We start from the raw sequence: 13,155 nt of genomic DNA, 5'->3' as shown, positions 1-13,155 counted from the left end.
TCACACAGGCCAAGTTGTTGCGAGTCAAAATGTTTTGTTTACGTTTTCGTTGCGTTTTGCTGTTTATAGATCTATTGATGGAAAATATCGAATTTGTGCCTTTCTAATCACTATTAAGACCTAAAAAAGATTTAAATAAAATTAATTTAAAGCAAATAAGTAATGCCCTATAATGTGATTAAAAAAGATTTAGCAAACAGTTATAATTGAGTTAAAAAGTGTTAAATTAAATAAAAATGAGTCGTGTGAAAGGAAGCCGTGTGCAAATAAATACTAGGAACGAATCACAAATAACAGTTTATGCCTTAGTTGGACTTTTTACAGTCGTGTGCAAATGTTGTTTCGATATGATAGCGCGAAACCGTGTGCAGTCGAAAAACCTAGAAGATAATTTTTATAATGACTCAATAATTTTATGATTTTTAGAGATTCTTTTTGATTGTTTAATTTTTTGTTCTATTTGTTATTGATTTTATACAAAATAATAAGATATTCATCCAATAATAATCGAAAATGTCACATAAATGACCGATTAGTGGGTAATCTATGAGTGATTTTTGAATTAAGAAACGATTAAAAACATCTCATCTACCAAGATAATCCGTACGTGACCGTTTATTAATCCATTTTTAATTTTTTTTTGAAAAGTTCCAAGTCCATGTTAACAATGTATCGAATCTGTTTGAGTCTTGTTTGTTAAAACAAAAAAAACTAATAATGAATCTACGTGAATGTGATAACAATTTATATAGAATGGGTTATTGTATTTTTTTTCATACAATAATATTTATTGGGAAATTCATTATTGTCTAAGTATGTTATTAACTAATCAACAAAATAAACAAACATCTCAAAGATTAAATTGATGATTTAAAAATGACTTTTTTTTTTAATTTTGTGGTTTAGAAAAGAAATTAATAAAAACATTTCTTTGTTGTTATTTCAATTGGAATTTGTTTAGTCATATCAAATTGTAGATAAAAATCCCCATTATGACGATAAATCTCTTGCAAATCGAGTTTAAACACGTTACGTTCTTTTTTGTTGTGATTTTTTTGTGGGTTGACCTTCAATAACAACTCTCAATACGATTATTTCGCTTTAACAAAAGTTTCCTTTAAAATTTGTTATCTTTTCTGTTTATTTCGAGTTATTTTTAAAGACTTTGTTTCTTTATTCGCGTTAAGGATTAAATGGAAAATCCCACCCGCAAATTTAAAAACGACACCGCTTTATATTATTTTAATATTGAAATTAATTATTAACGATTATTTTGAGATTAAATGATGATTACATCAAAATATTATAAAATGCAATCAAATTATTGTTACGAAATAATTTCTATTCGAAAATAACTAATTGACGACGAAATCAACGACGTTTTTGATACGCAAATGAGTGCAACGGTTAAAGTTATTGTGAAATAACTTAACAGGCGTGAATTTTTTGAGAATATGGGTGGGTTTCATCGATTCATTTCATCAATATACATTATTTGGTTTAAATTTATACTTGTCTTAAGCAGTAAAGAGATTGTTAAAGGATAAATTAACATTCGTGTGGTTACTTTATTCCTATAAATAAAGTAAAAACGATATATTAAAAATTAAATTATTTATTTTTAGGTTATGTGAAAACGTCAAAATGTAATAATTAATTTTTTTTATCAATAATAAAATAAAGCTTACTCGCCGGAATATATTTTTTTACAAATTTTTATACGATTCTAAAATAATTTCTTTATTTCCATAAATAAACCCCAATTGATTTTTTAAAAATAAAATTCTAAGTCGACATTTATAGGTTATGTGAAAACGTCAAATTTAATTATTAATTTTTCTTTAATAATAAAGTAGAACATACCTACTCCCCATAATATATTTCCATGTAAATCAAGTTTTATCCTTTACTTTGGTACAAAAATAATTTTCTTATTAATATAATAATAATTTTTTAATGATTAACTTTGAAAACTATATTTCAAGGTTAAGTGGAAACGTCAAAAATTTACAATTAATATTTTTCTTCAATAATAAAATGAAACTTACTCACCGTATTATATTTTTTTACAAATTTTTATTCCATTCTAAAATAATTTCTTTATTTCCATAAATCAACCCGAATTTATTTTTTGAAGATAAAATTCTAAATCGACATTTATAGGTTATGTAAAAACGCCAGATTTAATAATTAATCTTTAATAATAAAGTAGAACGTACTCCTCATATTATATTTCCTTGTAAATCAAGTTTTATCCTTTACTTTGGTACAAAAATAATTTTCTTATTTATATAATAATTTTTTAATGATTAACTTTGAAAACTATATTTCAAGGTTAAGTGGAAACGTCAAAAATATACAATTAACATTTTTCTTCAATAATAAAATAAAACTTACTCACCGTAGTATATTTTTTTACAAATTTTTATTCGATTCTAAAATAATTTCTTTATCTCCATAAATAAACCCGAATTTATTTTTCGAAAATAAAATTCTAAATCGACATTTTTAGGTTATGTGACAACGTCAGATTTAATAATTAATCTTTAATAATAAAGTAGAACGTACTCCTCATATTATATTTCCTTGTAAATCAAGATTTATCGTTTACTTTGGTACAAAAATAATTTTCTTATTAATATAATAATATTTTTTTAATGATTAACTTTGAAAACTATATTTCAAGGTTAAGTGGAAACGTCAAAAATTTACAATTAATATTTTTCTTCAATAATAAAATAAAACTTACTCACCGTATTATATTTTTTTACAAATTTTTATACGATTCTAAACCAATTTCTTTATTTCTATAAATCAACCCGAATTGATTTTTTGAAAATAAAATTCTAAATCGACATTTATAGGTTATTTGAAAACGTCAGATTTAATAATTAATCTTTAATAATAAAGTAGAACGTACTCCCCATAATATATTTCTTCGTAAATCAAGTTTTATCCTTTACTTTGGTACAAAAATCATTTTCTTATTATTATAATAATAATTTTTTAAAGATTATTAACTTTGATAATAATATTTTAAGGTTATGTGGAAACGTCAAAAATTTACAATTTTCTTCAATTATACAATAAACGGCCTCATTGTAATATATTTTCTTATTAATGAAGTTTTATGCTTTACTTTGGTGCAAAATTTACTATAAATCAAGCAGAAATGATGTTTTAGATTTAGTTTTTCGACATTTTTAGGTTAGGTTAAAATTCCCAACAATTATAAGTTTTTAGTAAATCGTATTTTAATGATGCATGATTTAGCTATTATTTAACATAAATTGCGATTACTTACTCCGAGTAAATGAAACATCACTTATATGTAGTTTTAATTTACAACTTTTATTTGAGGTTAACCTCAAAGTTTAATTTTATTTTTCACCGATTCATAAATTAAATAAAACCCCAAAGTTTTTAAATATATCTTGGACTTTTTATTGTTTTAAAACATCCATTTACATTCTTATTTCATCAAAAAATATACAATAACTGATTAATTAATTATCAAAAACATACAAAATGAACAAAAAAAAAGTTAACTTGATATAAACCGGTTTATTATCACATTACACAAAAAGAACTATAATAACGGATAACGGAAACTAATTTTTACTTCCTATTTAAATCTTGAACGAACAAATCTAAGTCTTCAGCACCAATAATATTTATTGTTTTTGTAAATATTCATCGAACAAATACAATCCAAGCGAACTATCGGGCCCATCCAAAATTTTGGTTAAATCGGAAACATATCCAGCTAATTTTCTGATATTGTCCCTTTGTTTATGGGAATAAATGTGTTCGATATGATCGGAAATTTCAGGGTCGTGATATTCCTCGCGTTTACGAGTTGTTTCACGATGAATCCTATGAGCTTCGGTCGCCAATTCCTTTTCAATATCCAAAGCTTTAGCCAAAGCTGGAAGTTCGTAGATATCGTAAGGCATATCCATTGGAATAATATTTTGCGTCCAATCCATATCACCACCACGTTGTGCAATGTATTTAATTAAATCAATCGAAGCCCCCCATTTCTCATCAGAAAGTTCTTGGAATAATTTCTTGAAACCATCACGATTCTTTTCATAATTTGCGTAATGCGTTGATAAAAGGAGATACTCGAAGGAATGGGTTATGTGTTGAGCTGCGTAGTTTCTTAAATCTGGTAAAACCGCAGTGATGGCTCCATAAGTTGCGTTACATTTTGGAGTGGTAATAAAACCTAGAAAAAAGAAATGTCAAATTAATGTTTGAAACGTCAAAAAAAAAAATTGAGGTTATGTTGATTATATTGATTGTTGACGTCATTTTATTAATTAAAACGTAATTTATTGTAAAAAAGGACTCCATATTTACTTTTTTTGTTGTTTGTGGCTTTACAGGCATCGTTGATGTCTTTGTAGCAGGATTCTTCGGCGATGGCCAATGCCGATAGGCAAATAACAGCGAAAATGACAACTTTCATGATCCCTAAACAGAAAAATAATCTGGGTTAAACGTAAATTAAAAGTTTTAAAATGAAACAATAAAACAAAAAGATAAGAAAAATTAATACCAACCTAGCATCTAACTAGCGTAATCAAGAATAACCTCAATCTGCGCATTTGTTTCGTTTAAATACCGCGACGATTAGAATCTGCGCATGTTCTGGAATAAACAAAGGAACGTCGACTCATGATGGCGTGTAAATGGTGGGGGAGGAGTGATGATAAAAGTGAAAATTGAACGAATAGATGCGCAGTTGAAGAGATTTTCGAGTGCTTTTCGTGTCAAAACAGTCTTCTATACCAGTGTGTATAAAGGCTGATAAAAAAATATTATAATCTACGTCGCCATTTTATATTTAAATTCATAATCACGATCGTTCGACGATTTTGTTTCATTTGTTTTTGAGAGTTCGCCGAGAAAACAACTTTTATAAAATCATGAAGGCCATGTACGGTGTTGTTCTGTTATTATGTTCCCTTGGTTACATTTCCGGGGAATTACATTGTAAGTTGATTTAAAAATATAATAATTTTTTTTTTTAATTAAATTTTCTTTTAAGGTCAACATAAAAGGCCAAATATACCAACGGAATGGATTGACATGGTAAATCCGTGCACGAAGAAGATGGCAGAACATGTTAAAGCTGAATTGGGAGCTGCCGTTCAATATTTAGCAATGGGGGCTCATTTTTCTAAAGATACCGTAAATCGTCCGGGTTTGGCAAATTTATTTTTCAATGCAGCAACTGAAGAACGCGATCATGCCATGAAATTTATTGGTTATTTATTGATGAGGGGTGGTCTTACAGAGAAAGTTCGCGATCTTATCAACCAAGTGGTAAATATATATTCAAAATATACTTAATAAGGATGATTGATTATTGGTGATCAATCAAATTTCCATTTGAAACTGTCAAAATGTTCCTTTTAATGTTATCTTGATGGTTATTGATCACTTTGTTTATTGACATAATCTCTAATTTTTTGCAATTTCAATTAAAATTATTATTTTAAATTATTTTCAGATTGTTCCTGAGATTAAACAATGGGATAATGGAATTTCAGCTCTCCGCGATGCTTTAAAACTTGAAGCCAAAGTAACCAAGAAAATCCGTGATGTAATGATGTCATGCGAAGATAACGACGAATTCAATGACTACCATTTAGTCGATTATCTTACTGGGGAATTCTTGGAAGAACAATACAACGGCCAAAGAGATCTTGCCGGAAAGATTTCCACCTTGGACAAGATGATGGACAAACACGGAGCTCTTGGAGAGTTCTTGTTTGATAAGAAACTTCTTGGTTAAAAAGACTTTTAAACAACTTTCGTTTTCTTTAATAAATATTTCTTGTTTCAATTTATTTCTGTATAATGCAATTTTTTTTTATAGTTATGTTCGAGTTTTTCAATCAATTTTCTTTTTTCTTTAAAATAATTATACTGTGATGGCTGTTTAAGGATTAATTACAGAAATATCAATGTAAAGGTTAATTAAGAACAATTAAAGTTTTAAGAAAGTCAATGAAATAACTATATAGATAGATATTTTAAGTACATTTAAATAGTTTGTATATTTCCAATGTTTTTTGTTCTTTTTACCAAATAAATAGAGTACATGATTATAAAAAGAAATTTTATTAACTTTTATTTCTTTGTAATGAACTAAATAGGGGAAACTATCCAGTTCTAAGCAACCACCTGTATTGTACCACAATTTGAACGTATCTATTAGGAATTCTAATGTCTGAATAAACAATTATAATTAATTTTTAAAAGTGAACTTAACCTCACTTTATTTGTTGACGTAATAGATAGTACTTGTTTATAGTTTTTGGTTTCTTTACCAAATAAATAGAGTATATAATGATAAAGAATATCGATCAACTATTATTCATGTCTGATTTAAGTAATATAGCCTTTATCAAAATTTTTATGTACAGGTGGTTCAAATTCGATGTCCGAATAGGCTATCTCGGAAACTATAAGAGTTAGAAAAAAAGTAGCTTACATGTCATGATGTCGTTTTTCGAGAAACTGCTAATGCCAAAAACCTCAAAGCGCTATCGTCTTTTGTTTTTCCCCTAGGGGCCAAAATTGAAAATATCGTAAAACCAGCAAGTGCAATTATCTTAGTTATTATTAATGGTGGAGTATTATAACTAAGACATTATACGGACACTTTTTTACAAAGAATTTGAACGTAATGAAAAAAAAATTTTTGGGTTTTAGATTTTGAGATATAACAATTTTCGTTTTTTTAAATGGAAACAACCACTGATTATACGTTTATTAAATTCGTTATTTTTTTCTGATTACAAAAATGTGGGGTTAGATAGGTCTATTTCTTATTGTTTTAGAATAAAGCCTAAAATAAACTTTTTTTTAATGTCGTCAAAAAAAGTAAATTTACAGTTTCCTGTAAATTACGGTACTATAACTAAAACTTATTCTACTAAAAATTTACTTTATTTTCTAATATGTAACATTCTAACATGTTAAACTTTTCGTAATTTTCGTAATCCATGTTAAAAAACACGATTTTTAAATTGACACTTCAGAAAATTTTTGAATACAAACAAATGTTGCAAAAAAATATATGAGCGCCATCTATCAATAATATATTAAGTCATTTAATAATAATATTAAATATTAATAAAAAATGTGAAATAATGCAATCTATTTCAATTTTGGTGTAAAGCAAATATAAATTAAATAGTCCAACAAATGTATTGGTTTCAAATATCAGAAATATGTTTTTTTAATTTTTAGTTGTAATTTACAGGAAACTGTAAATTTAATTTCTTTGACGACACTAAAAAAAAAGTTTATTTTTAACTTTATTCTAAAACAATAAGAAATAGACCTGTCAAACTTTATATTTTTGTAATCAAAAAAACATAACGAATAATAAACGAATAATCAGTGGTTGTTTCCATTTAAAAAAACGAAAATTGTCATGCTATCTTAAAATCGAAAATCGAAAATTTTTTTTGACTACGTCATGAAATTCTCTGTGAAAAAGTGTGCATATAATGTCTTAGTTATAATACTCCACCTATAATAATAACCAAGATAATCGCACTTGTTGGTTTTTCAGTTTTGGCCTCTAGGGGAAAAACAAAAGACGATAGCGCTGTGAGGTTTTCGGCATTAGCAGTTTCTCGAAAAACGAGATCATGACATGTAAGCTACTTTTTTTCTAACTCTTATAGTTTCCGAGTTAGCCTATTCGGACATCGAATTTGAACCATCCTGTACATGATCTGTCACGACGAGCTGAGTCTATATACAGGCATCCACGACGACCGTCCATTAGAATTTTACAGGGTTCTGGCCAAAAGTATGGCATAATTAACCTGAGTGAATAATAGCTCATTATATGCGAGTAGAATACTGTACTTTGTCCACGACTATTGAAATTGATTCCATAAATTTATTTTTTAAATAAATTTTTGAATAAAGGTTAAACGTCAATGTGACACAAATTCAATGTTACTAACTGTAACCAACTTCACAACAATTTGTCAAAATTAAATGTCAGTTTTATAAAACGACGTTTTCTTTAGGAAAATTAATTAATTTATGCTTAAATCATACGAAAAAAGGTATTTGTTTAGGTTTTTTTAATGTCAAACATTTAGAAACTCCTAAAAAATTGAATTAAATTGACGTTTTTTGAACTTTTAATGTTTCAAATAATTATTATTAGTCTGGTCAAGATGGCTACCCGTGGATAATGATTATTATTCACCGCTATTATTCACTCCGTGAAAAATGTCTACCATTTTGTTTTAGAAAACTCATTCATAAAGTATATATTATAAGGTAGTCGTGGACAAACACTCTTTTTCTATTTGCCTTTATTTTGTTGTGATGTAAATTGCCTAGATTGCCAAAAGATATTTCTAGGAGAATTTGTAGGAGAATTTGGGACTAATTGTATGTCGAAATCCCCCCGTAAGATGGCATTAGGTCTATACTGAAATAATTTAATTAAACTAACAATTTTATTATTAATAGTGGGAATGATGAGAGACAGCAATAACAATTATTGCCAGTATCATTCTTTTAATTTAAAAAGTATAGATTCCAATTCGTGTTATATTTTTAAATTTGTCGCTAACTTCAACTTTTAAAAAGTCGGATCTTAATCACCATGGTAACCGAGTCAAGTTGGATAACCTAACAATAATAAAACCGTAAACCGTTAATTTCGCTTTATATTTTAATATTTTTTTAATTTTATTTTATCTTTTTTTTATATTTTTGTATATTGCTTTTTAAGTGAAATACACTGTATAAATAAAAACATAGAAATACGCCACAGCAAGGCCTTTGCGAGGGGATACGTCATAACAATAACGTTCATATGGAGTTGGATGACCTCATATATATACTATCTTTATACTATATATACTATCTATATACTAAGATAGTATATATGTAGATAACCTTATACAGTATGTTTACTTAACGGACCTTGGGGTTATATCACCAGTGCCGCCATCTATTATTACAAACCTGATTTTGTATAAAAAGTTTATTTATTGAATGAAATTAATTATTTAAGTTATTTAAAATTAATCATCGACTACTTTTTTTAATCTTTAAATTAAAATAAATATTTACGAATTTGATTACGTTTAACGTAATTTTTTTTTAAAGTTGCTACCCTAAAATTTGATTGTAAACAGCTGATTGTGACGTTTGTTGAAGGTATTTATAAAGACAAATAATAATTGATACTTTGCATTATTTAATGATATTGACATTGAATTTGATTACGTAACAATAAACGTATTGTTATTACTCTATATTATATATTTCTTTATTACAATTAATTTTACAATGTTGTGAAACAATTATTGGGTCAATTTACCTTATAAATTACCAAAAGCTCTCTATTTCGTGATCAGTACATTTTACGCCTCGTTTTGAACCGAATAACTTTATTCTTTTTATTTAGTTATGGCTAATTTATTAAAATCATTAACCATAAGAAATGCGCAAAACATTCGATCGATTTTTTTGTCATCGGTGCGCTCAATCAACCCCAATTTGCACAAAGTGAACAATTTCGAAAAGAAGATGTTGGTGTGGACGAAAAAATTTAAAACGGTTGAAGAAGTCCCTAATTTACTCCCGTAAGTATTAATTATTTTTTAATTTAATAATCTTTTGGTTGTAAAATTAATAATTTTAGTTCTGAAATGGTGGATAAAGCAAGAAATCGTATCCGTATCCGTGTAGCAAATTATATGATGGCCGCTACGTTAATTGCTTGCGTTGTAGTTGCATTTTCGGGGCGAAGACTCAGGGATCAAGGTGATAGCTTAACAAAAAGAAATCTCGAGTGGCATGCAAAAATGAACGAAGAATTTAAGAAGAGGGAAGAGGAGGAACTGAAAAGACAACAACAGAATAATTAATAAAATAAATTTTAACCTTTTTCCTTTGATTATTTAGCCCATTTTTAAAAGAAATGAATAAAGATTTAATTTAAATTTTTTTTACATAACCTATTAAAAAAAGTAATACAATTAAATGTCATTGTTAACATAACCTAGACGTGTTCTTAAAAGTTTACTTTTAAAAGGTTTCTCGTAAATCATTTAAAGAATATCCAAACTTTTAGTGTTTTTACACGCGTTTTTGCGTAGCTAGGTAACAAACATTTATATTTCTTGTAAGAAACATTTATCAACAAAAAAATCTTAATCAAAAACATAACCTAATTCACACAATCATCAAATTTACTTTCTGTAAGTGTTCACTTTAATTTAATGTTTATTGATAAAAGAAATAACGTTAAATTTAATCCTTAGGATGCCAAATAAAAAATCCAAAAAAAACAAGAAGTCAATCTCGACGAAATCTACCAAACCAACACAACAAGAAGAAATGGCGATCATTATCAACGGTGAAGACGATAATAATTTACAACCAACCCCTCTAACCGCTTTTAACGTCCCCGAAAAAATTATTTTAGTTATCGATCGTGCGTGCGATGAAGTATTTAGTTACTTTGAATTAAACAATGGTACAAAATATCGCCCCTTGCAGATGTTAAAGAACGCATTCACCATTTTCGTGCACAACAAGAACTTTATAAATAAAAAACACGAATTTGCTTTGATGGTGTTAAATGAGAGTGATGTTTCTTGGGTGTTGGACTTCACAAGCGATATTCAAAAAGTGTCCGAGGCGATTGATAACTTGGAAGAATGTGAAACGGAGGATATTTTTGATTTAAATTCCCTTTTTAATGTTATTGACGAGAAAGTTCAATATCCAACACTGCTTTCGGATGATTTGGTCATCCCACCACAATTTATTGTTAGAGTAGTTTTAAGTTATGCCAGATCGTTTACCATGCCAAGTTTTACTCGCACAGAAAGAGTTAATGAAATGTTAAATTGGCCTTATTTTTTTATTGATGTTGTTATGACGCATGAAATTCCCGATACTAGTAATAAATGCGAACTTATTTTCAAGAAATTAGAAGGTTTAAATATTGATGGAAAAGGTTATTTGTATTACGTTGATAGAAATCCATCTAAATTGTATTACTCTATGGGAAAAATATGCGGACATCCTTATCAAAGGTCATTACAAAAAACTAACTTATAAACAAAATGAATTTTATTTGGTACAAATAAATTAAACTAAGAAAAAAACTACACAATTTTATTTTTTAGATAAAGCTTCTTGATCATCCAACTTCATCATGTTTGCCTTATCATCAATTGTAATTTCATTTTCAGTTGAAGTTTCATCACGTTAATGCAGTTTTTGTTATAAATTTTCTGTATTTAAATTTTCATCAAAGAAATTCCTCATTTTCATTGTAAGGCGAATTTTCAGTTAAAAATGAAGGTTTCGTTAAAGTTTCCTGCATAATTGAAATGGTACTCTTAATTCCATCATTTAAATTCATCATTTTCGATTCATCAATATTTCGAAATAAAGTTTTTATTAAAAATGTATGTTTCAATGAAGTTTCTTTCGAAAAAGGTGAAGATCCATCGTTTTCATTCTCCCCTTCAGCTTTATTTTCATTATAATTCGAAGCTTTCGTTAAAGTTTCTTCTCCAATTGAAGTAGTACTCGCTAACTTCATCGTCTAAAATCGAAGTTTGCGATTTATCACCATATTTAATTGAAGTTTTGGTCAAAAATAAAGGTGTTGATGAAGTTACTTTTTCAGTTGTGGTTGTACTTCCATTTTCATCGAATAATAATGGTGAAGATTCATCCTTTTTCAAGTTATAATTATTATAATTCGAAGTTTTCATTAAAGTTTCTTCTCTAATTGAACCATCTTTAATTGAAGTTTTGTTCAAAAATAAAGGTGTTGAAGAAGTTACTTTTTCAGTTGTGGTTGTACTTCTATTTTCATCGAATAAATTCTTCGTTACCGTTTCATTTTCATTGTAAAATGAGTTTTTGCTTAAAATGGTGAAGATTCACCCTTTTCAGTCATTAATTCAGCTTTATTTTCAATATAAATCGAAGTTTTCGTTAAAAATTTGCTACTACTTGATAATTGAAGTAGTACTCCTAATTTCATCATCTAAACAGCTCTGTGAACCTGGAACCCGAGTTTACGATATTTTAGTTTTATTAGTACCATTCGATAGAGAATTGTTTGTACCACCTTTAATTTCGTTTTTTCCCCATTTTTTGTTATTCTAATTTTATTAATACCATTCGGTAGGGAATCGTTTGTATCTAACGTTTGTATTTAAAGAGAAAATCTTGCGAAAAATTGATACAACCGGTCATTTTGACCGGTTGGTAGTTCTAGTGTTAAGTAAACCCCAAGGTGCCTTGAAACACCTTATTTATTATTATTGTAACAATCGCCGCCAAAATATTTTAGTTGTCAATTGATTGTTTAGTAAACAGTTATCACCTAGATAAAATGTCGGTAAAAATTGTGGTTTTTAATTAATTTTTTCTTTTATACTTTTTTTAATATATTTCGAAAATTTATCATAGAATCTATTGTTAGTGGTAATTAGAACAAACATTTGAAAAATTGCCGGAACCCCATTTTTTGTTATTCTAATTTTATTAATACCATTCGGTAGAGAATCGTTTGTATCACTTTCGATTTCGTTTGTACCTGAACCGGTTCCAAAATACAGCGATTGTTTGCTCTTTCAGAATACCGTTGAAAGCGTGTATCTCCGTTATTAATAAAGATATTACAAAACGGTCTATGTTGTTCGAAAGAGAATCGTTTTACCCGTTTGTACCACTTTCGATTTCATTCGTACCTCAGCCGATTCCAAAATACAGCGATTTTTTGATTTTTGCGAATACCACTGAAAGTGTGTATCTCCGTTATTAATACAGATTTCGCAAAACGGTCGATGTGGCTCGAGAGTGAATCGTTTGTACTTCTTTGCACCGCTTTCGTTTTTGGCATTTTTTTTCTTCTGCACTTTGCGTAACCCAAAAACTTACGTAAAACATTTTCGTTGTACAAATGCGCGGGAACTTTATCTTCAAAATACATAAATTAATTAGCTTTCTGTCTACACCAAGCATAGGTTGACTGAGCAGTAACATCTTTTGCTAGTCGTTGTCTGAGTACACCTCGTAATTGACGCTTTTTTTATGCTCAATATTTTTTATATCACTTGTTGA

At 28.0% G+C, this 13,155-nt stretch overlaps 4 protein-coding genes across 5 annotated transcripts; 3 read left to right on the top strand and 1 right to left on the bottom strand.

Annotated features, from left to right (window-relative positions):
* Positions 1-3,549: 3,549 nt before the first annotated feature.
* Positions 3,550-4,660, bottom strand: LOC111417123 (Ferritin 2 light chain homologue). 2 transcript variants are annotated; one of them, XM_023049316.2, is made up of 3 exons: positions 4,569-4,660; positions 4,366-4,479; positions 3,550-4,231 (listed from the first exon to the last, which is right to left on the bottom strand). In XM_023049316.2, exons 1-3 carry the CDS (start codon positions 4,573-4,575, stop codon positions 3,675-3,677), a joined length of 678 nt encoding a protein of 225 aa, XP_022905084.1. In that variant the 5' UTR covers positions 4,576-4,660; the 3' UTR covers positions 3,550-3,674. The 2 variants fall into 2 exon arrangements, with proteins under 2 accessions (XP_022905084.1, XP_071051140.1); XM_071195039.1 differs by having other exon boundaries at positions 4,366-4,496; positions 4,569-4,604.
* Positions 4,661-4,701: 41 nt separating this feature from the next.
* LOC111417124 (Ferritin 1 heavy chain homologue) lies at positions 4,702-6,132 on the top strand. The gene is made up of 3 exons (XM_023049317.2): positions 4,702-5,001; positions 5,057-5,334; positions 5,522-6,132. Exons 1-3 carry the CDS (start codon positions 4,935-4,937, stop codon positions 5,804-5,806), a joined length of 630 nt encoding a protein of 209 aa, XP_022905085.1. The 5' UTR covers positions 4,702-4,934; the 3' UTR covers positions 5,807-6,132.
* A 3,000-nt stretch (positions 6,133-9,132) lies between these two features.
* Positions 9,133-10,004, top strand: LOC111417135 (UPF0389 protein CG9231). Its single transcript, XM_023049327.2, has 3 exons — positions 9,133-9,216; positions 9,467-9,644; positions 9,704-10,004. Exons 2-3 carry the CDS (start codon positions 9,469-9,471, stop codon positions 9,927-9,929), a joined length of 402 nt encoding a protein of 133 aa, XP_022905095.1. The 5' UTR covers positions 9,133-9,216; positions 9,467-9,468; the 3' UTR covers positions 9,930-10,004.
* A 17-nt stretch (positions 10,005-10,021) lies between these two features.
* Positions 10,022-11,217, top strand: LOC111417134 (BRISC and BRCA1-A complex member 1-like). The gene is made up of 2 exons (XM_023049325.2): positions 10,022-10,262; positions 10,326-11,217. The coding sequence occupies exon 2, from the start codon at positions 10,327-10,329 to the stop codon at positions 11,128-11,130; it is 804 nt and encodes a 267-aa protein (XP_022905093.1). The 5' UTR covers positions 10,022-10,262; position 10,326; the 3' UTR covers positions 11,131-11,217.
* The last annotated feature ends 1,938 nt before the right edge of the window (positions 11,218-13,155 follow it).

This window comes from Onthophagus taurus, chromosome 3 (genome assembly GCF_036711975.1).
Source record: "Onthophagus taurus isolate NC chromosome 3, IU_Otau_3.0, whole genome shotgun sequence".
NCBI classification, from domain to species: domain Eukaryota; kingdom Metazoa; phylum Arthropoda; class Insecta; order Coleoptera; family Scarabaeidae; genus Onthophagus; species Onthophagus taurus.
The sequence above is the reverse complement of the archived record's forward strand: the minus strand, read 5'-3'. Positions and strand labels throughout refer to the sequence as shown.

Excerpts from the sequence above, each read along its gene's own strand:
- LOC111417123 (XM_023049316.2), bottom strand. Across the intron at positions 4,232-4,365 it reads AGCCACAAACAACAAAAAAA|GTTTTATTACCACTCCAAAA; the intron begins GTAAATATGGAG and ends TCTTTTTTCTAG.
- LOC111417124 (XM_023049317.2), top strand. The coding sequence starts at position 4,935 with ATGAAGGCCATGTACGGTGTTGTTCTGTTATTATGTTCCCTTGGTTAC. Across the intron at positions 5,002-5,056 it reads CATTTCCGGGGAATTACATT|GTCAACATAAAAGGCCAAAT; the intron begins GTAAGTTGATTT and ends TTTTCTTTTAAG. Across the intron at positions 5,335-5,521 it reads GCGATCTTATCAACCAAGTG|ATTGTTCCTGAGATTAAACA; the intron begins GTAAATATATAT and ends AATTATTTTCAG.
- LOC111417135 (XM_023049327.2), top strand. The coding sequence starts at position 9,469 with ATGGCTAATTTATTAAAATCATTAACCATAAGAAATGCGCAAAACATT. Across the intron at positions 9,645-9,703 it reads GAAGTCCCTAATTTACTCCC|TTCTGAAATGGTGGATAAAG; the intron begins GTAAGTATTAAT and ends TAATAATTTTAG.
- LOC111417134 (XM_023049325.2), top strand. The coding sequence starts at position 10,327 with ATGCCAAATAAAAAATCCAAAAAAAACAAGAAGTCAATCTCGACGAAA.